This window comes from Salmo salar, chromosome 14, assembly GCF_965601325.2.
Source record: "Salmo salar chromosome 14, fSalSal1, whole genome shotgun sequence".
Lineage (NCBI taxonomy): Eukaryota > Metazoa > Chordata > Actinopteri > Salmoniformes > Salmonidae > Salmo > Salmo salar.
In genome coordinates this window covers 70,362,501-70,387,167 of record NC_138304.1, presented here as the reverse complement: position 1 = coordinate 70,387,167, position 24,667 = coordinate 70,362,501, and the positions used below count along the sequence as shown (strand labels likewise).

The window sequence follows — 24,667 nt, the reverse complement described above, 5'->3', positions numbered from 1 at the left end:
CAGTATTTTTTTATTGCTAACATTTCTAAAAACCTGTTTTTGCTTTATCATTATGGGGTGTTGTGTGTAGATTGATGAGGGATTATAAAATATATACATACATTTAGAATGTAACGTAACAAAATGTGGAAAAAGTCAAGGGGTCTGAATACTTTCCGAATGCACTGTAGTGTTTGTTTACAATTAATTGTTTACAAACATTGGAGTAAAACAAGCTTGTATTTTGGGTTCGGATGGTGTAGGGCAGAACTAAACTCATGAGACATAAGTTGAATTCTTCAATAATCAATGGGTAGATTGTACAAGTACAAATGTAGCTACTGCAGATTTCCCCATTAAAGAGCTTGTTCTTACAGGCTTGCTGCAAGTCTTTTCACGTTGCTTATTAGTGCATATGCCGTGCATATCCTAGAGCAGCCTGAGTTAAGTGCCTAAGCCTAGCATCAGCACGCAGTGTTCCTAAATCTGGAACAGCAGGTAACTGCTTCTATTGTTACCTCGGTAGACACCTATCCTCTCTGTAGAATAGAGTACTCTACTCAAGTTTAAAAAAGCACCAGTCACTTCCATCAAACGGTAGAAATATCCCATGAATATTGCATTGAGTCGTAGAGGCGTAATCCGTTTTAAGGTGTGACCACGTGTATTGCTTATAACGTAAGAGTGGAATCCATGCATGCTTATGACAAGTCTTTTAATGCATTATAACTGTATCATACCAGGGTTTTAAGTCAAATGTTACCACTTCAACCATACAATTTCGGCAGCCCCCTCTGCTTCATTGTATTTACATTGCTCCATTGAGCGCCTATGTTTTCCTCTCCTTGTCTCTACATACCTTATGATACACGCAGCACAAAACAACATATGGTTGCTGATGTGTTCAACAACAAGATGGCTGCTGAGGCCCTCTTGGGAGACTGGCCCTGCATACACTGCATGTGGTAAATGTAAATGCCATGTAGCATTCAGTACACCTATTAGACCAACTATGTGTGGTCCTAAAAATGTGTATTGTAAGATAAAAGGAACTGTATTACTGTAGTAATACTGTAGCGCTATTATAACAAGTAATAATGCATTATACCTGTCTGCTTTAAAATACCCCAGAAGCTTTATCAATATGATTAAAAAAAACAATACTTCTGAAAAGTAATTATTTTATTAATATTTTACAATCCTTTATTCATGGTTATGCTTCATATTTACTTAATTTTCTCAGCTCCACTTTGCAAGTGTCATTGATCATGCTGTCCAGAAGACAACGCCAAACAAAAAGAAAAGGATGAAAATGACTGTCTATACAACACCCTTTCAGAGGGGGAGAGATTCACATTTCACCTCTGGATGACTTCTCTTCCCTTCTGCTTGCCAAATAGGTAAAGGTAACATTAAAAACAGCAGGCTCGCCTGACAAGTTATTTTCTTTAAAAAAAAATTAAAAAAATAAAACTGGGTCTCACTCTTTCGGATTGAAATGCTTTCCATCTCTGAGATGACATACACAGGCAAATGAAAATGACTAACTTAAGATTGCACTCCAAACATTGGAGGATATGATTTTTTTAAAAGCCTGAAATGAAAAAGAATGGCCATTAAAAGGGATAGAAAGCCTTATTGGGGTGGACAAATAAAAATTGCCTGCGATGTCGGTCTGATCTCTGTGGGGTTTTTGTGCTGCAATGGAGCTCCTGACCTGGTATATTTCCTCACATAATGATCCACCAAACACTTCCTGAGAAAAGGAAATATCTACCTGGAGGTTGAAGTGAATTTTGGAAGTGCAATCACAACTGATTTGTACATTATCATCATCAAAGTGGCGGGAACCAAAATAATGAATTGTTATTACTAGGGCGGTCAAGTTTATTGTAAAAGCCCACCTCTCGGGTTAAAACACTGGTAAACATACTCTACAGACGAGACGCTTAAGTGCTGGTGTGGTTTCTGTTGCTGTTGACCACAGCAATATAAACGTAATGCTGTAACTTGGGGTCAGAATGAATGGAGGGATGGAGGAGGGCTGGGTTACCATATTTTATTATAGCAGTCTTTATGGCAGTCTGGTCAATACTGGGTGTACCCAAGAGGAAGCTATTAGTTTAACATTAGGGTGGGCTGGTGACATGAAGAGTCTATTCATTAGGGCTAAAAACATGGAGTCACCCCAAAAAGACCTTACTGTAACATGGAAATGCTACCGTTTCCCCTCTAGTCTTTAGCTTGTGTACAACCCAGCAATGAGCTCGGACTGCTGTGAAATGCTTTAGGCTTTGGACCCACCATCCCCCAAGGGCTCATTTGATTGGCCTCTCGCTTCATCTTGTCCCTTTTTAAAAAACTTTTTTTATTTTTTTTAATCGGACTGCCATACTGCTGGGAATTAAAACAGATTTGCCCAATCATCTTTGGTTCTCTCAAAATGAGTGGTAGGTGAGTAAAAATAATAAAAGGAGTGCGTTATCAACCAAACATAATATATATATATATACATATATATATATAAAAAGGGATCCAGTTCAGGTAAAAGATAAAAAGCTTCTATCTAAATCAAAACTGCCTGATGGGAAAAGAGGGAGGGCGTTTATCACTGTAGGGGGTGTGGCTTCGCAGGGCAAAGAGGGAGAAGCTCCAAATGCATTATGCTCTGCTAAGACTGGCTCAGTCTGGCGTCTGCATCCGTCCCTCTTCCCAGTGTGTTGAGTTCAATCCAGGAATGTTGACGGTAGTCCACCCTTTTATTCTCCTCCTCTGCCTTATGTCACTGGAGGTCTCGGTCCTCAAGGTACCTGTACTCAAAAGTGAATCCCTCCTTCTTCCGTTGTCCCCACTTCTCGTAGTCAAAGTAAATGTACGTCCCCTTTAAAATACATTGGAGAAAGCACAGTAACGTTAGCGAACAAAAATTAAAACATCAAATCACAAAAAAGAAATAATTCTGACCAATCTTCAAATATGGGATAATCTACAGAGAAAACTATATTTTAACGGAGCATGCAACGGATAACATTTTTAAACATTTCGCAACAGAAAATGAAAATAAGTGTTTATTATTGGTCAAGTTTAGGTAATCGCTCCCGGTTTCTATCCGTTTGGTGTCCAATGAACACGACCCAGGTTGCGGTCCAAGGAGTCTGCTGTGTGCGGAGGGGTGCCGAACTCACCTGCTCAAACTCATCTGTGATGGTCTTGGGCTCCTCGTGCCTCTGGAACCACATCATGTACTTGGTGTGGAACCGCCACGACTGCTTCTTCAAGGCCTTGGCTGCCAGATACTGGGCCTTAGTGCCCTGCGGAAAGAACCCAGAAGGGAATCTGTTACTACAATCATATCCAAAACATGCTTGGCCTGAAGACTGAAAAGATGCAGACCGCCATCTTCAAAAAGTAAAACCATGGAAATGATCAGCGTCTCAGTCACACAGTCAAGCTTGTTTTGTCACACGCACGCACACCTCTAGGTAGTAGAAGATGAAGAACAGTGTCTCTGTGGACAGTCTCTGGTAGAACTCTACAGAGTCGGAGTGGGGGGGTGGCACCTGGTGGTGGAAAGGCAGGGTGGGACACGGGTTCCTCATCAGGTACTGCCTGGAGGACCAAAACAGTCACAATAGGGGATTAATACATGGAGTAATGATGAAAAGTCTACACGCCTTTAGTCTCAAAAGCAATAATAAAGAAATTCCCCAAATGTAGACCTGTGGTGAATCTCACAAGTATTTTCCTTGATACCTCATGTCCTCTCACTTTGCCAAAATGTGAGAGGGAAGCGAGAAGACTTGAGATTCAACCCTGGAGACCTTTTTCAGATTGCGGCTCGGTTCGTACCTGATCCTCTCCGAGTCGGAGGGGTGGGGCATGTGCGTCCATGCCGACTCCTGCATGGCCTGCTGGTACAGCTGGTCTTTGGACAGGGGCACAGGCCCGAGTGGGCACACGCCCAGCGATGGGGGGATGCTGACCTCTGAAAGCGAGGGCTGCTGGGGTGCCGAGGGAGGCCCCGGGGGCAATGTAGTGCTGGGGAAAATGTCTGAATTCACAGAGAGAGAAAAAAATTGTTATAAAAAGGAGCGTCTGGTGTGAAAGCCCCTCCAAAAAAAGTTGCTTTATTGTCACATACACCGGAATAGACTATGGGAGGCACACAGTACTACATGGAACTCTATTCCACAACAAGTAACACATGCAAGCAGTAGAATCAGATAAAAAAAAACATCTTATGGAACAGCAGGGACCGCGAAGAGAGACACAGGCACACATATACACACACGATAACATACACACACAAGGATTTTGTGTTGAAGATATGTGGTAGTAGAGTAGTGGCCTGAGGGAACTCAATGTGTTGTGAAATGTATTGTAGTGTTTTTAAAATTGTATATAACACTGCCTTGATTTTGCTGGACACCAGAAAGTCAGCAGCTAATGGGGATCTATAACAAATACAAACTGGTCTCATTCCAAGACTGATCCCCCCCATGGCCCAATTTTGAGCCTTCATGTCCAGTCGGTTGCTTACCTGTGGTGAGGTGCAGAGAGAGCATCTCTCCCTCCATTCCTGAGCCCAGTGCCGCTCGTTCTGCCATAGACTTTAGAGTGCTCAGAGGCTCCTGGGGCTGAAAGAGAGGAAAGAGGTTAAACCGACTGGGTGAGAGATCAGGAAATCTGGCTTCCAGTTGATTCCCAAGAAGATCTCCCTGTAATGGCTCAGGGCAATTACTACATGAAGCTACCTGTGTTTTTCCTCACCTTGCTTTCAGAGGTCTGTGTGTAGGAGAGTGGCCCGTTGAGCATACCGCTGCCTGGAAGTTTACTCTCGCTGTAGGAGGGCGAGGGAGAGCTGGTGGGAAGAGTCATGGGCCCTAAGAGGCTGGGGCCACTGTCTTTACTGGGAGGGTGGGAGAGAGAGGAGAGACATTGGTTGATGTGCTTTTACGTTTGACTAATTCTGACCATACACATTGACCATACAGTGAGAGTCACAATCCAAGATACTATAGGACATTTTTTATTATATTTGACTCACGGCTGATTGGTGGTGGAGGTCAAAGACGAGGGTTGGCTGCTTTGTAATTGGCTGGCACTGTTGAGGGCGGAATCGGGTGTGTTGTCTGCTACTACAGCACTGTAACCTGGGACAGAGGAGATTGAGAGGGAGGCTTACAAACTGAATCAGATCTCTGATAATACATAGATAGGTGATATACATTTGGTTTGCTCTACCTTATCTGTATAACCCAATGCTGGGTTGAACAACTACTATGGAACCCAAAAAATACCAAAATAAGGGCATGGATGGATACAACCAATCAACAATATAAATGTATAGTAATTCAAGCTTACTAGTGCTACCATTCTGCTTCTGTCCACTGGGTGGCCTTGTGATCGACGTACTTCCTCCTCCCATGCCCACGCTACTGCTTGGCGCGCCTGAACCAGAGTTCCCTCCAATGCTTCCTATGGCTCCCAGGCTGCTTCCAGGGGCCAGGCCTCCTATGGGACTGGGGGCCACCAGGGGAGGGCCCTGGACCGCCAACTGCCCTGAGCCAAGGCCGCTTAGGCTGAGGATCCCACTGCTGACACCAATTGCACCGGGTGCAGATCCCAACAGGCCCGTGGATCTGTCGCCGACAGTGTTCCCGCCCACTGTGCTGGAGTTAGGGCTGCTACTGCAGCCGCTTTTCCCTGCTAGGGGGCTTCCGATGGTTCCGGAGCCTGCTGCTGCCGTGGCATAAGGGGCCGAAGTTGAGCCCGCCAGGAGCCCGGCCATGGTGTTTAGGGATGCCGGCATCCCCGACAAGCCAAGGCCCGACATCTGGCTGACGGCCGGTGACCCCGTAATGCCGCCTTTACCAAGGCCCAAGCCCAACCCGAGCCCCAAGCTGGAGGACGGTGAAGGCCTTGACGGAGCATGCAACTGGGTGTTGGGCGTGAGTGGGGGGAGGGTCGTGCTCGAGTTGGCGGATGAGGAAGCAGAGGGGCTGGGGAGGAGGATGTTGTTCGACGGGTTGGAGTTGGAGGGGGTGTTGGAGGAGATGACTGAGTTTCTGGCCTGCTGGGTTTGGTAATGCTGCTGCAGTTGCTGCTGCTGGGTAGCGTCTCTGTAGCTGCCAGAGTTGGAGAGGAGACCCCCCATGTTGCCCAGGAGGCTGTTGCCCCCAGTGACAGGCAGGCAACCCCCGGCGATGGTCGCCAGCGAGGATGAGGAGGCTCCCGAGGAGGCAGAGGATGAAGAGGAGGATGAAGAGGAGGAGGAGGACAACGACGAAGAGGGGTTGCCGTTCTTGACAGGCGACTGAAATGTTATAAAAGGCATTACTTCAAAACCACTCCTGGTGCAGCACAGCTGAAAATATATAGATGGAAAGTTGTGACATTTTTAAGACCATAGACCCAAATCAATGCAAGTGACTCATACACAGCACTGTTACCATTGGAATTCATCTTACCTGACCGACTTCACTGTCTGTCGAACGTCCCCTTTTCTTGTCATCTTCAGAGTTCTCCTGGGGGGGAAAAAAACAAAGAAATACCTCCTATAAGCACTCAGCCACAACCATCTGTTCTAATTCAACGCAAAATATGGTGTATCGCATGCTATGTTTTGTACCAAAATTCATACAAGGTCTGTTCATATTAAAGCTCAACACAAACTTCAAATCAAACGTCAACATCATAATCCTCTCGCTTTCATCCTCGTTGCTCCAAACCCCCTCTGATCTGAGAGCGAGGGACCACTGAGCACCCACTTCAGCCCAGGAGCATTCAACAGTCACAAGACCTAATTACAGATTGAGAGTGGGTGGTTCTAAAGAATGGGAGAGCAAGTAGGGGATACAATGGAGGCTGTAGAGTGAGAAGTAGCATGGCGGGGGCGTTCCCTCACCGTAGTGTAAGTTGCGGGCGAGGGAGGGATGGGCGAGGAGGAAGTGGTGGAGGTAGGCGTGCCGCTGGAGATCTGATGGAAGAGATCGTCGTCCAGGAGCGATTGGCCAGGCGGGGACGTGGCCACCAGCGACCCGGCTAGAGAGACAAGAGATGGATGGGGGGAGACAGAGGGAGAGGTAGCTACATAAAAACAAAAAGTTGCATATGGAAAAAGTTAAGTGGGCAGTTATACAGAGACAACAGGAACAGAAATGATAGAATTTACAGTATTGTAATAACCAAGCTACGCAGACAATTACATTGATAGAAGCCACAATCTCCAATATCAAAGCTGATCTACCCAGATTTTTTTTTTAATAACCAAGCTATCATCCATTTGAGGCTATACATACTCCACATGCGGTCTAAGATATGCAGTACAAACGCAATATTCAGGAATAAACACACAAGTAGTGATGTCTCGACACAGTATCGATACTTCCGATACTCAACGGTTCTTTAAGAACCGGCTTTAGGGAAAACAATGTGTGCTATAGTGTGGGAAATAAACAAAATGTTGAGACTTTGGGTGACTGTTTCCAACATCAGGATTGTTTCCTCAGGAAATTCAGTCTGCTTCATGTTATGTTTCTTTGCCGTGATACTTTGTCGTATCAGTAGCGCGATACTGAGTATCGCGACAACACCACGATGAAGCAGCACTTACGGAGCTCCTCCAGATCCAGGTCGTCGTAGAGGAACTCGTTCTCCTCGAAGTCGGGGTCCTGCGACGAGTCCATGTAGTACTCCACGTCGTCCTTGATCTTGCGGATGGAGTCCACCGGCAAGGTGTCGTTGTCCAGCATGCGCAGGATGGTCTCCAGCATCCGGATGTGGTACCGGTGCTTCTCGATGAAGCACTTCAGCTCTTCGATGCGGTCCTGTTTCTATAGCAGAGATGCGGGTGTAATTTCATGCTTAAAACTCACTGTATGTTTGGGCTAACAATCTCAAATGTACTATTTGTATGTGTAGAGGCATGGAAGTGGAACACATAGATGGTAAAGTAGATGGTACCTACTTCACATTTGGTGCATTGGGTAATGCAGCGTGCCGAGAAAATAAAGAGAGACATATAGGATAAGAGATGAATTTGGAGTTAGAATGGCAGCATCTGAAGAGAAAAGATTCAAGTAGTACGGAAGGAAACAGGGAGAGGAGGAGGAGAGGAAGATATGGAGAAATAGCCATATCGCGCGGCAGAAAGACTATTGACCTCTTTGTCTCCCTTCTTCTTTCGAGTCTGGACTGAGAGGGACTCCACTTCGCTCTCAAACTGGTCCACCTGCATGTTCAGAGTGTCTATTGTATTCTGATGGGCGACAGGGGAGACAGAGGTCATTCATGATTTACACCAACACAACAGCCATAATCACACCACAACCACAGTCTGTATGGACCACACTGCATAATAACCTATTTCATAGGTGAAACTACTAGGGCTGGGACGATACCAGTATTGCGATACACTTTAGTATCGTGGCAAGGAAACAAAACACGAAGCAGATTTAACTTTAGAAAACAGCCTTAATGTTGGAAACAAACATTTCCCAAGCTAAAGCACACAATATTTTACATTCAGCAGGTTTTTAAAGGACCAAAGACTTCCGTCTGCTTCGTGTTTTCATTTTTGCCATGGAAAAAAAATGTGCGATACTGGTATCGTCCCAGCCCTAGAAACTATGCAGTAAAACAAAAGAAAATGCTAATTGTTTCCCAATCTACTTTGAAAGGCCTAGCATGCATGATGAAATCTCTAAGTCATTATTGTCATGTCATCAGACCACATTATTGAAATGTGCTCATGTGTGAAACAAATTCCCTTTGGGGTAAAGGTTTTCAATCAAAAGTAGTGCTCACCGTTAGCCAATTTCCGACCTCCTCTTTCTCCCTTTGGGCCGGGTCCACCTTCTGTGCCAGGCCCAGCCCCTCTTTCGAGTACGCCTTTGTCTTGGTCTCTCGCTCCACGATCTTGAACCGCTCCATTTGCTAAAGGGGGAGAGAGCAGGAATTGGTTTATAAAATCACTACAGGTTTTCTTTTGACCATATGCTAGCTATGCCAGAGCCAAAAACGTTTGGCTTGTGAAAGCCAACGTTTCCAACTGCTCATGTCAAATCATTGGACTAGTTGCCAATCAAAGCAGGGTCATATTAGGGCATTAGGACGCGCCATAGCAAAACATTTCAAAAATGTTTTTCAACGGTAAACGAAAGGGAGTGTGTTTTTTTGTTTGTTGGTCAAGTTCAGATAATACCTCGCCGTTTCAGACCTACTAACCATGTACCTGCTGGCCACTGTTGGTGGAGATTGAGACAGAGTCCTCACCAATTAAAGCCATCCAATATAATGGTTCAGGATGACTGTGGCAGGTGTACACATCTCCCAATCAGGCCAGTGATTACTAAGTTGAGACACCTGTGTGTGCTTCCTTGACTAGTAACGCTGTCTATGCTCTCCTAGGTGTTCTCAGCAGAGGCTCCACAACCTCTGACTTCTACATGCAACAGACTTCACTGAGATTTTGATGCATGCCAGAGGAGAATGCTTGGAGGCGTGTGAACCCAGACTAAAAGCCAATTGATGCTTGATCCAAAAATGTGGTCAGCGGCTCCCTATGGAGGGTGTGATGCAATCGCGGAGCCTCCAGAGGTATGCAGAGTCCGCATCACCGTGCACCTCCCCAATGTCTCTGTCTAGCTCCGTATTGACATGATTGGTTGACGGTAGGTGGGGGGCGGGATGTCCTGTATAAACACAAACTCACTTCCTTGACAACAGCTCTGCTCCGTGAAGCGCAAGAAGTATGAATGCCCTGACTTCTGCAGAGGCCGTATCCCTGTGAATGCTGCACGGCCAATACAGATGCCGGATTGACTATGCAGCGCCCTTTTTTTAACGCGCAACACTTTAAATGCATTGCCCTTGAAGTCAGCTGCCACTGTAAGTGTAGTAATATGTGTCGTCCCCACGAGCATCCCAGAAGCACCTTTGTATAAAAGATTGATTGTCCCCCTGTGTTAATCTGTTAACTGCATAACAAGAAGCTAAATTAAAGCCCTGGCATGAAGCCTGTGAATGCTTAGCAGAGCGGTGAGTATATGCTAAATGCTTTTAAATGCTGATGTGGCTAACTGTTCTACTGAGGAGGAGGGGGGGGGGGGGTTCCTGGTTGTGGATGGAGTCTCTGCTGGGGTTTTTATTCCGCCTCAGCACTGGCGTGGACTGCTGAATCCTTGATCAGGGTAGGGCTCTGCGGACCTGAAACCTAAAGGCTGCGTCCCAAATAGTACCCTATTGCCATCTGGGACACAGACAAAGTGGCAAGCTGCCAGGTGTTGCCAAATTATCCTCAGTTCCTAGGACCCTACCTCAATACTACAATACGTATCTCAAATACTGAGGGACAAACAAGATAGTTTTCAATAAGTGCTATGGAGCAACTTCCTTTGTTTATCATATCTGCAGACCATACATTGGGCTATGGTGATGCCATAGAATTCACTAACAGTGATCAGTTTAGTTTTCCTCCCTTGTTAATGCAACACAGATATTGTCTGAGTCTAGAAGTTGAGCGCCAGCAAAAAAATGTAAGCACATTATGCTTCGAGGCATTTCCATCAAAGGACCCATGAGCACCAATGTGAAATTCATAGCAGGGTTGGAGTCAATTCAGGAAGTACACTGAAATTCCAATTCTCTTCAATACTTTTCAATTAGGAACATTTCAAATTGCAATTGTGTTTACTTTCTGAATTGACTGGAATGAAAATTAAATTGACCCCAACCCTGTGGAGGAGCATATCAAATTGGGTGTCAAATGAAAGCCAAGAGTCTATATTTTAGGGAAATGAAGGTATAGATACATTTTAACCATTTTCCAACTTACAAATTTGGAATAAGTAAAGGCTTTGATTTCTGGATAAACAGATGGAAAAAGGGTCTTAGAAAACATCTACCAGAAAGTCTTAAAAGGTATTATAAATGATAACAATGTTGAAGACCCTTGCCAACTAATATCAACACGTGTTAGCCTTCTGTAAGTTTAAGAAATATTGCCTGGTGCCTTGTTACCAAAAACTCATTTCTTTAAGAAATGTTCTAATATTCCCTCCCATGAGGAGGGAGGATAATGAAAGTTCACAGAAGTAACAAGTAATGGTAGACCTACCAATTATTAGTTATAGTGATTTTACTGATATCAATTGTTTCTGAATTAAGTGATTAAAACTTGGTAATGGAATTACCCAAAAATCAGTAACGGAATTGTTATGTTCAGCTCCTAACGGTTTTCTTTGTCTTTCTGTTTGGTGGTCAAACCAAGAGTGTTAAAACAGTCTAACTCTGGACAACTCCTCTCTCTCACTCTGCAGCTCTTACTGACACCTACCCATGAGCCCCCTCTTTCCATTTACTTTAACCAGAATCCTCATCCACTGAGCACCGACCAACACCGGGTGTCCATGGGCATTGAAAAGTAGTTGAAATTTGATCCTTGACGTCTACAGACGGACCGGGCCAAATCTGAACCTATCAAAGACGCATGTTTCACACGTTTGGACAGTATAGTACAGCGAGTACAGTACAATAAGTACAGTAAAGAAAAGTAGCTTACAGTATATTGTACTGAACTATACTGAACTCTGCTCTGCTGTAATGCACTGTGCTCTGCTGCGATGTCCAAACTTGTGAAACATGACAATATCCATAATTATGCATTTCTGTGTCGTACAGATCAGGGACCTATGATGTAATTCCATTGCCGGGTGTAAAGCCATTTCACTTACTGTAGTTCAATAACAAAAATCAATTTTTCAAAACTCAAGATACCATGCCATAGCTGACACTCCATTCTTTCTGCAGACAATCTTAATTCGGAGCTGATATTTCTGAGTTTTTAGAAAAATTGGTCACATAGAAACCTGAGATTTTAACCGTGAATCCATTATCAAAGTTGGCATCCTGACTCTTCTTCCACTAAATTAGTTGATGTACATTTTTCGGTGGAAATTGTTCAAAGTAGTCCTTGTGCATGTATGCTTTGTTAAACTTGGAAATCAATGGTTTTTGTTTGGCATACATTTTAAGTGGAAAAAAACCCAGAGTCAAAGTGCAATTTCATTACGTTGAATTGCCCTTAGCTAAGAACAGTGCTACAGGTGTGAAAAGCAGATGATTAAAGAACTGCAGTAGACAAATAGACCAGGGGTCTGCAGCAGGCGGTTTTGGCCCGCGAGTGATTTTTATCTGGCCCTGCAAATCAAAAATGGTGTTACATAAACTAAATCTGTATTCCCACAAAAAAAGAGAGATATGTGATCATGTCGAACTGTAATCAAGGTATGAAATGATTATTTTTTAAATATATAAAAAAATAGTTGTCAGTAGTTGTGGTCAATTTGCAGTGTACAAATTATGTCGTCCCCCCCCCCCCCCCCCATCCCATCCGCTCCAACAAAAATCCCCCGGCTGAATCTAGTTGCCTACACCTGATTTAAACCTTACTGCTAACAGAGATAATGGTATTCACAATGAACATGGCTTTGACATGAATACTAACAAAGATAATATTAGCAAAAGTCACCATTGTTTGTTTCTGCATTTGTATTGGCCATTCACCACAATACAAAAGTCGCATCAGGAGTATTGATATCCAAGTGCCCTTTTCATTTTTGGCTTGGTAGCACCACGTTTCAGGTCAACCAAAACCACACAGATGCTCACACTTAGATACGAGACCCTAGATAAAAACCCTTAAGATCCATAGGCTAAGATGACACATCCATCTCATTGTGTTAGCAGGAGCTGTTGTTGAAGCTGTCTGAATAACCTCAGTGCACTATGTGGCTTGGTAAGCCCTGCTAACCACAGGCGTTTTATACCAATTGTTTCGTCAGTATGCGGCTAATAAACGTGTTCCACACACTCACCGTCTCAATCAGTTTGCGATTCTCCACTAGCTGCCTTTTGTCTTTAATCTCGTTGGAGGCCACCCACGTCTTGATCTGGTCTCGAAGACGCTGGGGGATGAAGGTGAAGGAGATGAACAAATGGAGAAAGAAAGAGAAGTTCTCTTAATGAAGGCATGCGGTGGCTTGCCCTGAAGTCAAGTATGGTTGACACGCACACACGTAAGCAAGCTTGGCTTGGGGTAAGATATGTCCACATGGCCAAGTTAAGAAACAAACAAAAACGCACACACAGACACTTTCACTTGGTTTTAAGGATAGCTGACCCTCATATTTAATCATCAGCACATAGATGCCCTCTCGCATGTGTACACACACCCCTACCCATGGTCAGGCGTAACCATATAACACTAGTAAACAAACATTTGAGGAACATCCCAAAACCATGTGCCCTCAAGCCACATAACAGTTAAGAGTCATAGGGTTGTCGGTGTCCCACCTGTAGTTTTTTAATCTCTTTCTTGAGGTCGGCTTCATACTTCTCCTTCTGGTTAGCGTTGGCTGCATTGTGAAGCTGTGGTTTGGAGGGGTACAGTCATAGAGTACACTCAGACAATCAGTATCTTTTCCCAAGCATGTTTCATATAGTCTTTGTAAACAAAGTAAATCATGTAGGCTATAGCTTCAAAATACGTCTAAAACTAGCGTATCGTGGACTGTCAGTCCTAAACCATAGGTCAGCCTCCGCCTAGAAATTTGAGTGATTAGCCTACATTCCCTCCAGTTTCATCCCTCAACTTTCCACCAAACCAAATGCCAATGGGCCGAAACACAAACTCAGGAGTGTGCCTTTAAACCTTGTTCTTCTTTTGCTGTACAGAACACACTAACAATAGGTCTCCTCTCCATCCCCACGGCCGTGAATAGGAAAGGCTACAACCCCACCAAACAAAGTGTGATGAAGTATCGAAGACCCCTGCATATACAACGGATGTTAAACGTTAATAATTTGGTGGACCTTTCTAAGGTCAGCACAAAACGTTCCAACAACCAAAGTGTTAGGGTGGTAGCACTTAACTTGCATACAGTGCCTTCAGACAGTATTCACACCCCTTGACTTTTTCCACATTTTGTTGTGCTACAGCCTGAATTTAAAAAAGGATTAAATTGGCCTACACACAATACCCCATCATTTTTTACAAATTAATTAAAAATGAAAAGCTGAAATGTCTTGAGTCAATAAGTATTCAACACCTTTGTTGTGGCAAGCCTAAATAAGTTCAGGAGTAAAAATGTCTTTAACAAGTCACAATACGTTGCATGGACTTACTTTGTGTGCAATAGTAGTGTTTAACATTATTTTTTGAATGACTACCTCATCTCTGTACCCCACACATACAATTATCTGTAAGGTCCCTCAGTCAAGTAGTGAATTTCCAGCACAGATTCAACCACAAACCTCAGAGGTTTTCCAATGCCTTGCAAATTAGGGCATCTATTGGAAGATGGGTAAGGGGGAAAAAAAGCAGATATTGAATATCCCTTTGAGCATGGTGAAGTTATTACATCTCGGATGGTGTATCAATACACCAAGTCACTACAAAAGATACAGGCGTCCTTGCTAACTCGTTTCTGTAGAGGAAGGAAGCCGCTCAGGGATTTCACCATGAGGCCAATGGTGACTTTAAAACAGAGTTTAATGGCTGTGAAAGGAGAAAACTGAGGATGGATCAAGAACATTGTAGTTACTCCACAATAATAACCTAATTGACAGAGTGAAAAGGAAGCCTGTACAGAATATTTTTTTCTACAAAATATGCATCCATTTTGCAACAAGCCACTAAAGTAATACTGCAAAAAATGTGTAAAGCAATTAACTTTTGGTCCTGAATACAAAGTGTTATGTTTGGGGTAAATACAACACATTACTGAGTACCACTCTCTATATTTTCAAGCTTAGTGGTGGCTGCATCACGTTATGGGTATGCTTGTAATCGTTAAGGATTAGGGAGTTTTTCAGGGTGAAAAGGAATGGAGAAAAGCGCAGGTAAAATTCTAGAGGAAAACATACAGTTGAAGTCAGAAGTTTACATACACCTTAGCCAAATACATTTAAACTCAGTTTTTCACAATTCCTGACATTTAATCCTAGTAAAAATTACCTGTCCTTGGTCAGTTAGGATCACTAATTTATTTTAAGGATGTGAAATGTCAGAATAATAGTAGAAAGAATGATGTATTTCAGCTTTTATTTCTTTTAGAGCTTTTCTTTTAGACTTACCCAGAAAGACTCACAGCTGTAAATCGCTGCCAAAGGTGCTTCTACAAAGTATTGACGAAGGGGTGTGAATACTTATGTAAATGTATATTTCTGTATTTCATTTTCAATAAATGTGCAAATAAAACACGTTTTCACTTTGTCATTATGGGGTATTGTGTGTAGACAGGGTGAGAAAAAACATACATTTAATCCATTTTGAGTTCAGGCTGTATGATCCACCACCCTCCCTGCATGTTACCTTTTGCCAAATGTCTTCAAACTGTTCCACGCCTTCCGTTACTTTTTTCAAACATCGATCTATTTCACCTGGGGAAGGGCATAGAATAACAGGGAGGTTTGGGAAAGAGCCGTGGTTTTAAAAAAAAATCCTTCAACACGCATCGCATCAGGATGAATAATGTAAAGTCAAAATGCGGAGCTCTCCCACTCCCCATAAGCAGCACTGCTTTTACAACTGTGGCTGGCAGCCTTATCAAAGATACATGCAGTAAAACCTAAATGTGTCACCACAAACCTGTTTAAAAATGCAACACCACAGGCACTGGCAACAGGGTACGGTATATAGTCTTAATTTAAGAAGGTTGTCTCTGCAGACTAAGTCTGACTTTGGCCTTGTGCAGCCTTGCACAAGCCTTGCTTCTGGCTTCTTATTTTTGGTATCACAGGTCACAACCCTTTTCAGTAATACAGTGCAGCACTTATCTTATTGCGATCACATCCGTGCAGGACAATTTGACAATCTCTACATCATGAATGGATAGAGAAATTAAAAGTGACATTTCATCTGTTGGATAGACATGCTTCATAGAGAAAAGGGAGGTAATATAGTGATGGACTGGGTTGTGGATCATTGGCAGGGGTACCATCTGGTCGACCATTTGGTAACCTCACCTTGAAGTTTCCTTTTATCAGCCATGACTGTTGACTAGGATGCTGTCTTCATGCCTTCTTTCACTGTAGAGAAAAATAACAGGTGTGATAACCGTAATCTCTGGCAACCTTTTTACGCTACATTACTTTTTCATAGCATTTTAGCTTGGCAGCCAAGTTCAGTGAAGTCAGCAGTGTGAAATTCTGGGTTGTATTCATTACAGCACAGGCACATCATAGCGAAACGTTTAGCAACAGAAAATGAAAACGAGCGTTTGTTATTGGACATGTTCAGGTAGTTGTTGCCTGTTTCATTTCACTTTCTACCACTTGATGCCTAATGAATACAACCCAGCTTTCCACCTGGGGAGAATGTTTCTCACAGCTCGATGTGATGAAGATGTATCGTGAGAGCATGCATGGCTTTCACATTAGGCTACCACTTCAAAACTGCCAGCATGCAGAAAAAAGTTTGGATTCATTTCTAAACGGTACAGTATTCCACTTTCACTCAAGTTAATTACATTAAAAAGCATTTTGAACGAGACATACTCAACTCTCTAATTTACTACCCTGGAGGCATCACCATTACATTAGTTAAATAAAGGTTAAATAAAAAAAAATACATTGCATCATAAAGTGTCTTGTAGTTTTATTAAGGAGTAGTGGATAGACCATAGTTGACAGTCTGACTTGTTGACCTCTCACACACAGTCAATCAATTCCTGGTAGAATGGTGCATGTAATTGGGTTTAGACATGGTTCATTCAACAAGGCCTTTCTGACCATTACGGGAAAGTGACTTTTCAAGGGGGGCATCACAGAAACATTGATATTTAAAGTACTGTAAAGAACTAGCCTGTAGTTGAGAATTTAGAAATGTTTTAAAAACTCAATGTCTCAACAAAAACATTGACCATGTTTCTTGAGAAAATGCCAGTGGTGTAAAGTACTTAAGTAGTACTTGAAAGTATGTTTACTTAAGTCTTGTGGTATCTGTACTTCACTATTTATATTTTTGACAACTTTTACTTCACTACATTCCTAAAGAAAAGTATGTACCTTTTACTCCATACATTTTCCCTGACACACAAAAGTACTCGTTTTGAATGCTTAGCAGGACAGGAAAATGGTCTAATTCACACTTATCAAGTGAACATCCCTGGTCAACCCTACTGCCTCTGATCTGGCAGACTCACTAAACACATGCTTAATTTGTAAAGGATGAGCCCCTGGCTATCTGTAAATAAAAAATGTTTAAAAAAATGAAAATGTGTTCGTCTGTACTTCTACATTTACTTTTGATACTTAAGTATTATTAAAACCAAATACTTTTACTCAAGTAGTATTTTACTGGGCGACTTTTACTTTAGTTAATTTTTATTAAGGTATCTTTATTTTTACTCAAGTATGACAATTGGGTACTTTTTCCACCACCGGAAAATGTTAAGTAAAATGTTGGCCAAAGTATTTTTTCTGTCAATTAATATAAGAGTAAATATCACAAGTGGCAGTAGACCACAGCTAACTGATGTAGCTTGCTAGCCTGCCTACTTGAAAACTTGAAACATTGTAGCCACTGAGTGACGTCTGGTCTGGATAATTTGACATTGACGGTTCACGTGAATTCAACAATGTAACGCGCATAGCTGGTTACTTCGCTGAGCATCACTTAATACTTTTTGCGACAATTTTTCACGTCCACGCAACCACCGTTTGATAAGGTCATTTTACCATCACTTCAGCCAGTGAGTTTTGACCATGTATTTACCAAATGTTACCGACGCTAGACTTTCTCAACAGATCCAGCAAGCCAGCTAGACTAGTCTCCATATCTGGCTTGGGGGCAACGTTCGCTAATAAAAAAAGTGAGCAGTAATAAAGAAACATTAAATGTTTACAAGCAACATAGCTAATGACTTTAAAAGCTGTTTCTATTTGTCAGAGACAAGCAAACAAGTATACCACTTCAACACCTGAGTAACAAGAACTTGTCGGCTACATAATTGCCATGCATTATAGCAAAATGTATGAATTTCCTTGGAAAATATCAGGCGAACCCATGTCAATTTGGCTCTGTAGCTGATAGCCAGCTAGTGGATAACCACCAGCTAAGATATTAGTGAGACACATTAGAAGGGAGAAGATAATGGCACATAAGTAGATCTGTTTTAGCGTACAATTTATTTACCTGGATTTTCCGATTTATCTTTTCTGTTCTTAGTTGACACCACTCTTTTAAATCGTATTTGCCTAAGTCTTCACGCTATTTTTCTAAATTATATTAATTATTTTCGCCAAACAATCACTCCGCACATCCAAGATGGCTACCAGGAACACCTCCTCTGCTGTTGCCCTGATGGACTGGAGGCCCGCCTCCCTTGCAAGCGATTCGATCCTCACCCTCATTCTACGCCTTCCACTGGCTAGACTACCTGTCACTCTGGAGTCTGGAGGGACAGGTTTCCCACTTCCGCACAAGTCGCACTATGATTGGTTAACTTTGAAAGGTGAAAGGTAAACATGAGTTCTCAGAACACCTCATCCCCTTCATGTTTTGGTTCCTGTCCCTAACCACTGACACTGGCCAGAAAATGTCAAGAAAACAACATGATAGTAAACTGAGCTGACAGAAAATCTATTGATAATATGAGCTGTAATAGTCCAAGCGTAGACTGCTATGTATATTATTAATTGCAGTGCAATATGAAATGGTGTCTTTCATTAATCAAATGGCCTACATTGTTAAAACTGCATTGTTGGTTAAGGGCATTTCACTGTAAGGTCTACACCTGTTGTATTCGGTATATTTTACTGAATTATTTTTACATTTTAGTAATTTAGCAAACGCTCTTATCCCGAGCGACTTACTGTAGTGAATGCATATATTTCATACATTTTTTTTTTTGTACTGGCCCCCCGTGGGAATCGAACCCACAACCCTGGCGTTGCACACACCATGCTGGCATTGCAAACACCATGCTCTACCAACTGAGCCACAGGGAAGACTTATGATGTTGCCATCAATCTAAAGTAAAATTACATTTTTTTTTACCTTTATTTAACTAGGCAAGTCAGTTAAGAACAAATTCTTATTTACAATATATATACACTGAACAAAAATATAAATGCAACATGCAACAATTTGAAAGATTTTACTGAGTTACAGTTAATTTAAGGAAATCAGTCAATTGAAATACATTCATTAGGCCCTAATCTATAGATTTCACATTACTGGGAATACAGATATGCATCTGTTGGTCACAGATACCTTTAAAAAAAAAGCTAGGTGCGTAGATCAGAAAACCAGTCAGTATCCACCATTTGCCTCATTCAGCGGGACACATCTCCTTCGCATAAAGTTGATCAGGCTGTTGCTTGTGGCCTGTGGAATTTTGTCCCACTCTTCAACGGATGCAAACTTTCTGGATATTGGCAGGAACTGGAATAAGCGGTCATACATTTCGATCCATATCATCTTAAACATGCTCAACGGGTGACATGTTTGGTGAGTATGCAGGCCATGGAAGAATTGGGACATTTTCAGCTTCCAGGAATTGTGGACGAGAGCCATGCGACATGGGGCCGTGCACTTTCATGCTGAAACCTGAGGTGATGGCGGGGAATGAATGGCACAACAATGGGCCTCAGGATCTTGTCCTTGGTATCTCTGTGCATTCAAATTGACATCGATAAAATGCAATTGTGTTCGTTGTCTGTAGCTTATGCCTGCCCATACCGCCACCATGGGGCACTCTGTTCACAATGTTGACATCAGCAAACCGCTCGCCCACACGACGCCATACACGTGGTCTGCGGTTATGAGGCCGGTTGGACATACTGCCAAATTCTCTAAAATGACTTGAGGCGGCTTATGGTTGAGAAAATCATTACATTTTCTGGCAGCAGCTCTGGAGGACATTCCTGCAGTCAGCATGTCAATTGATCACTCCCTCAAAACTTGAGACAGCTATGGCATTGTGTTGTGTGACAAAACTGCACATTTTACAGTGGCCTTTTATTGTCCCCAGCACAAGGTGCACCTTTTTGTGCATAGGAAACATTTCTGGGATCTTTTATTTCAACTCATGAAACATGGGACCAACCCTTTACATGTTGCGTTTATATTTTTTGTTCAGTGTAGTTATCAAAACACACTGAATAGACCTCTGGGCTGGAATTGTCTTTTTTTCCAACCCTACAGGGAGGCACTGTGAAATTAAAGACTGACCGATTCAAGGCTTAACCCATTTGGGAACACGTAATAGAAATGTTCTATTACACCTTTAGATCCCCTTTTCCATCCACCATCAAAAATATTCCGCCTTGGAGCAGATCTCAGATAGTTGGCTCCATAAAATATCAAGGACGAGCCACAAGCACACTCAAATTTTGATTCAATATCCTGTAGACATTAAACAGATCAGACAGACATCAGAGTACATTAAATATGTTTTAATGAGATCAGTCAGACCTTCTGTAAACAACCTTACAATGTAGAGAGAAGTGACGGAGTGCAAAAATTCTCACCTGCTAACCTGTTGACAGTATATGGACAGAATGAAAGCCATTCTCTTACATAATCGTTCAACCTGTTTAGGAAAACAAACAATCTCAGACGTGGAGAAGCTTTAGTAATGCAAATCATCTAAAAGATCCTCAGGAGACTACAGCATTTGGAATGTAAACCTGTCAAAATAAAAGTCCATTATGAAATTCGAAGCAACAGAAAGTCTTGGAGAAGGGGATGGGAATAGAAAGGAAAATAATTGCAGACAGGTTCTTCCAAGTGTCATCCTTGTTGTAAAGAGAAAATCGAAAACAATTGAATAAGAAAGAGGAGTAGAAGTGGAAGAAAGGGGCATGTAATTGAACTCTTCACATCGTTTTAATAGGGCCCACCCACGCCTGCAAATTATCTTGACTTTTCTATTTTATTGCCTGTCATGAACCTGAATTCATGTCATCCACCAGAAAGCCTCACACGTGCATATCCATATCCTTTTTTGGTCCTAAAGATATCACTTTGAGGCAAAACGTACTACAAAAAAACAGCAGATATGATTTTACAGTGAAATAAATAGCATTAAATAACATTGTGTCAATGTTGTTTTACAAAACCAACCAAGGGTCGAGGCAGGGCAGTGATAACTCTTTCGGGCTGTACAGCAGTTTGTCTGAGGAGAGAGAGAGCGAGAGAGAGAGCGAGAGAGAGAGAGAGGGGGAAGCTGTGGAGGGGGAGAGTTCAGGGTCGTGTTCATTAGGCACCAAACTGAAGAAAACGGACTGAAACGGGGAGGGATCTGAACTACCTGAACTTGTACAATAAGAAATACATATTTATTTTTTCAGTCGCAAAACAGTTAGCTATGGTATGCCCTAACGAACACGACCCAAATGTATCTAGTTACAGTACCTCTGATTGGGTGAATAATATATGCAGTGCATCCAATCTAATGGAGCTGATTGGACATACAGTAAGGCCTAAAATACAGTTAAAGACTTAACACATACAACCCTATGAGATATGGTTAATAAAACTCTGCATTTCATCGTCACCGCTGTGTCATAGCATCAGCGTGGTCGAGAGCCTTCTATTACAGGCTCTGGATCTGGCCTGGTTCAGCAGGTACTTGCTGTTAATATACTGGCCTGTAAGGTCTCCATATCAATGCAGTTGCCATTTTGCAGGTCTCATTGTTTTCTGTGGAATGGGGGTTGCCCACTGAGAAAGTCACATTGCATCATTTTCAGACATTTTGTTATCAAAAGAGGGGGGTGATGCTAAGTTAAATGTACACAAAGACACTTACAATACTTGAAGGTCCCCTCAGACTTAAGTCAGTGCTGACTTCACAATAAGTGGCATTGATGTTCTGAAAATGGGGGGGGGGGGGACATAAAAAAAATACCTGGCTCAGGTATAGACAAAACAAAATGGTTAAAATCGTGATTGAACTTGATTCATAGGAGAAAAGTCAGAATTTGACCAATTCCGCTGATAAGTGGCCTTAAATGAACTTCAATAGGCCTCTGTTACTCATATCAAAGTGATAAATTAATAAATAAATACTCCATATAAATACATATTATCCACTGGCCAGACCCAGTTTGCTGTACAAAATGTACCTCCCATTCTTATAATACAATATAGGAATAATCTTTGTTATAAGTCTTCCAGTTTGCCTCTCTAGTAGCTAAATTCAAACTTTGTCTCCTCTTAAAAAAAATGCAAGTTGGGAGTGTTGTGATGCTCATAAATATTCATATCATTACATAAAACTCTGCTTCTCTCCCTCTCTCTGGTTCTCAGGTCTACCAGAAGTCTCGGCGGTGGTAAGCGTCTGGGTCACAGTACTTGGTCACCACCACCCTGTTGGCAAACTTCCTGCCTGTCAGCGCCTGCATGGCCTTCTGGGAGTCAAACAGGGTCATGAACTCCACAAAGATCTGAGAGAGGGAAAGAAAAGGATAGGAGAGTAGGTGAATAGCCATTCTGTATGGAACCAGACAACCATGTTAAATGTAATTCTACAGCAATCAACTATGATAAATATTTACACATACACAAAGGGCTTATTGCATTGGAAACTATTATCTTAAGCCTAGGCAAAAGTAATATGTTATGAAATGCTTGTTTGATGGGAGGTGAAAGGCACATTTCTTCAAGGAATTACATTTTTTATTCTAACATTTTTTACCCCTTTTTTCTCCCCAATTTCATGATTACAATCTTGTCTCATCGCTGCAACTCCCCAAGGGGCTCAGGAGAGGCAAAGGTCGAGTAACGCGTCCTCCGAAACATGACCCGCTTAACAGCGCTTCTTAACACCTGCTCGCTTAACCCGGAAGCCAGCTGCACCAATGTGTCAGAGGAAACACTGTTTAACTGATGACCGAAGTCAGCCTGCAGGCGCCCGCCACAAGGAGTCGCTAGAGCTTGATGAGCCAAGTAAAGGCCCCCTGGCCAAACCCTCCCCTAACTCAGACGACCCTGGGCCAATTGTGTGCTGCCCTATGGGACTCCGGGTCAAGGCCGGTAATGACATAGCCTGGGATCGAACCCAAGGCTGTAGTGACGCCGCAACACTGCGATGTAGTGCCTTAGACCGCTGCGCCACTCGGTAGGCCTGGGAATTCAATCATTTAACCTGAACTGAACGGATTCACTTTAAAACTGTACAATTTCAGAATGCACACCACACAAACTCCTCAAATCACTGCAACAAACACCCCCATGTATCATGACCCCTCATCCCCTCCCATCTTAACACCCAGGTACTCCTTTACCCCTCCCCTTGCTCATCTCACCTTCCCAGTGCCTGGGACCTCCAGGCCATCCACAGGCCGGGGGATCTCAATGCTCTTCACCTGGCCGTACTTGCCGCACTCATCCCGGACGTCCTCCACGATCTCCTCGTACTCCTCGTCATCCAGCAGCTCCTCCACAGCCACCATGTTCATCAGGCAGAGGACCTCAGTAGGTAGGCCACCTAGCGAAGCCATGGAGGTGGGCATCAGGCCTGGCACCTGAAGGGTCACCGGGGTCTGGTTCATACCCGTCTGATGGGGGAAGGGTGGGGAGAGGTGTTGGTGATTGGGAAGGTTGAAAGAACATGAGCACTTTTAGAAAACCAATCAACACCTTGATTGTCCTGCTAGAAAAAACAATCCTCCACCAAATTTCACAGTGGGTGCGAGACACTGTGGCTTGTAGGCCTCTCCAGGTCTCGCACCCACTGTACAATTTGGTGGTGGATCGGTGATGATCTGAGGGTGCTTCTGCAAGGCTGTAATTGGGCAGATTTGTCTTTGTGAAAGACGCATGAATCAACCCACGTACAAGGTTATCCTGGAAAAAAACTTGCTTCCTTCTGCTCTGACAATGTTCCCCAACTCTGAAGATTGGTTTTTCCAGCAGGACAATGCTCCATGCCACACAGCCAGGTCAATCAAGGTGTGGATGGAGTGTGATCAAGTGGAAGATGGATGGTCACAAGCCATCAAACAAAGCCGAGCTGCTTGAATTTTTGCGCCAGGAGTGGCATAAAGTCAACCAACATCAATGTGAAAGACTGGTGGAGAGCATGCCAAGACGCTTTAAAGCTTTGATTGAAAAATCAGGGTTATTCCACCAAATATTGATTTCTGAACTCTTAAGATAAAACAGTAATGTGTTAAAAAATGAATATGAACTTATTTTCTTGACATTATTCAAGGTCTGACAACACTTTTTTTTTGTTGACCAGTTGTCATTTTCTGCAAATAAATGCTCTAAATGACAATATTTTTATTTGGAATTTGGGAGAAATGTCAGTAGTTTATAGAATAAAACAAAAATGTTAATTTTACCCAAACACATACCAAAAATAGTAAACCAGAGAAACTGATAATTTTGCAGTGGTCTCTGTATATACAGAGTTGTATATACACTACTGTTCAAAAGTTTGGGGTCACTTAGAAATGTCCTTGTTTTCCATGAAAAAATAAATTGCAAAATTAATAGAAAATATAGTCAAGACATTGGCAAGGTTATAAATAATGATTTTTAATTGAAATAATAATAGTGTCAAATAATCAAATAATCCTCCATTTGCAGCTACTACAGCCTTGCAGACCTTTGGCATTCCAGTTGTCCATTTGTTGAGGTAATCTGAAGAGATTTCACCCCATGCTTCCT

The 24,667-nt window shown here is 42.6% G+C and overlaps 2 protein-coding genes across 7 annotated transcripts in view; both read right to left on the bottom strand.

The window, feature by feature from the left end:
* Positions 1 to 1,143: 1,143 nt before the first annotated feature.
* Positions 1,144 to 18,391, bottom strand: LOC123726754 (CCR4-NOT transcription complex subunit 3). 6 transcript variants are annotated; one of them, XM_045694647.2, is made up of 18 exons: positions 18,179 to 18,391; positions 16,009 to 16,071; positions 15,356 to 15,423; positions 13,336 to 13,410; positions 12,858 to 12,947; positions 8,788 to 8,916; positions 8,144 to 8,239; positions 7,595 to 7,814; positions 6,887 to 7,068; positions 6,450 to 6,506; positions 5,344 to 6,346; positions 5,027 to 5,132; positions 4,750 to 4,888; positions 4,520 to 4,616; positions 3,829 to 4,030; positions 3,456 to 3,588; positions 3,165 to 3,290; positions 1,144 to 2,860 (listed from the first exon to the last, which is right to left on the bottom strand). In XM_045694647.2, exons 2-18 carry the CDS (start codon positions 16,031 to 16,033, stop codon positions 2,762 to 2,764), a joined length of 2,847 nt encoding a protein of 948 aa, XP_045550603.1. In that variant the 5' UTR covers positions 16,034 to 16,071; positions 18,179 to 18,391; the 3' UTR covers positions 1,144 to 2,761. The 6 variants fall into 6 exon arrangements, with proteins under 6 accessions (XP_045550603.1, XP_045550606.1, XP_045550605.1 ...); XM_045694650.2 differs by having other exon boundaries at positions 5,344 to 6,295; XM_045694649.2 differs by having other exon boundaries at positions 6,887 to 7,023.
* The window catches only part of LOC100380519 (Splicing factor U2AF 65 kDa subunit), a gene marked incomplete at its 3' end in the record, with an annotated part of 35,772 nt that continues 12,399 nt past the window's right edge, over positions 1,295 to 24,667 (bottom strand). The window contains 4 exon segments of the mRNA NM_001173804.1: positions 1,295 to 1,322; positions 9,546 to 9,561; positions 21,865 to 22,437; positions 23,299 to 23,550. Of these exon segments, the coding sequence (NP_001167275.1) occupies positions 22,303 to 22,437; positions 23,299 to 23,550 (387 nt within the window).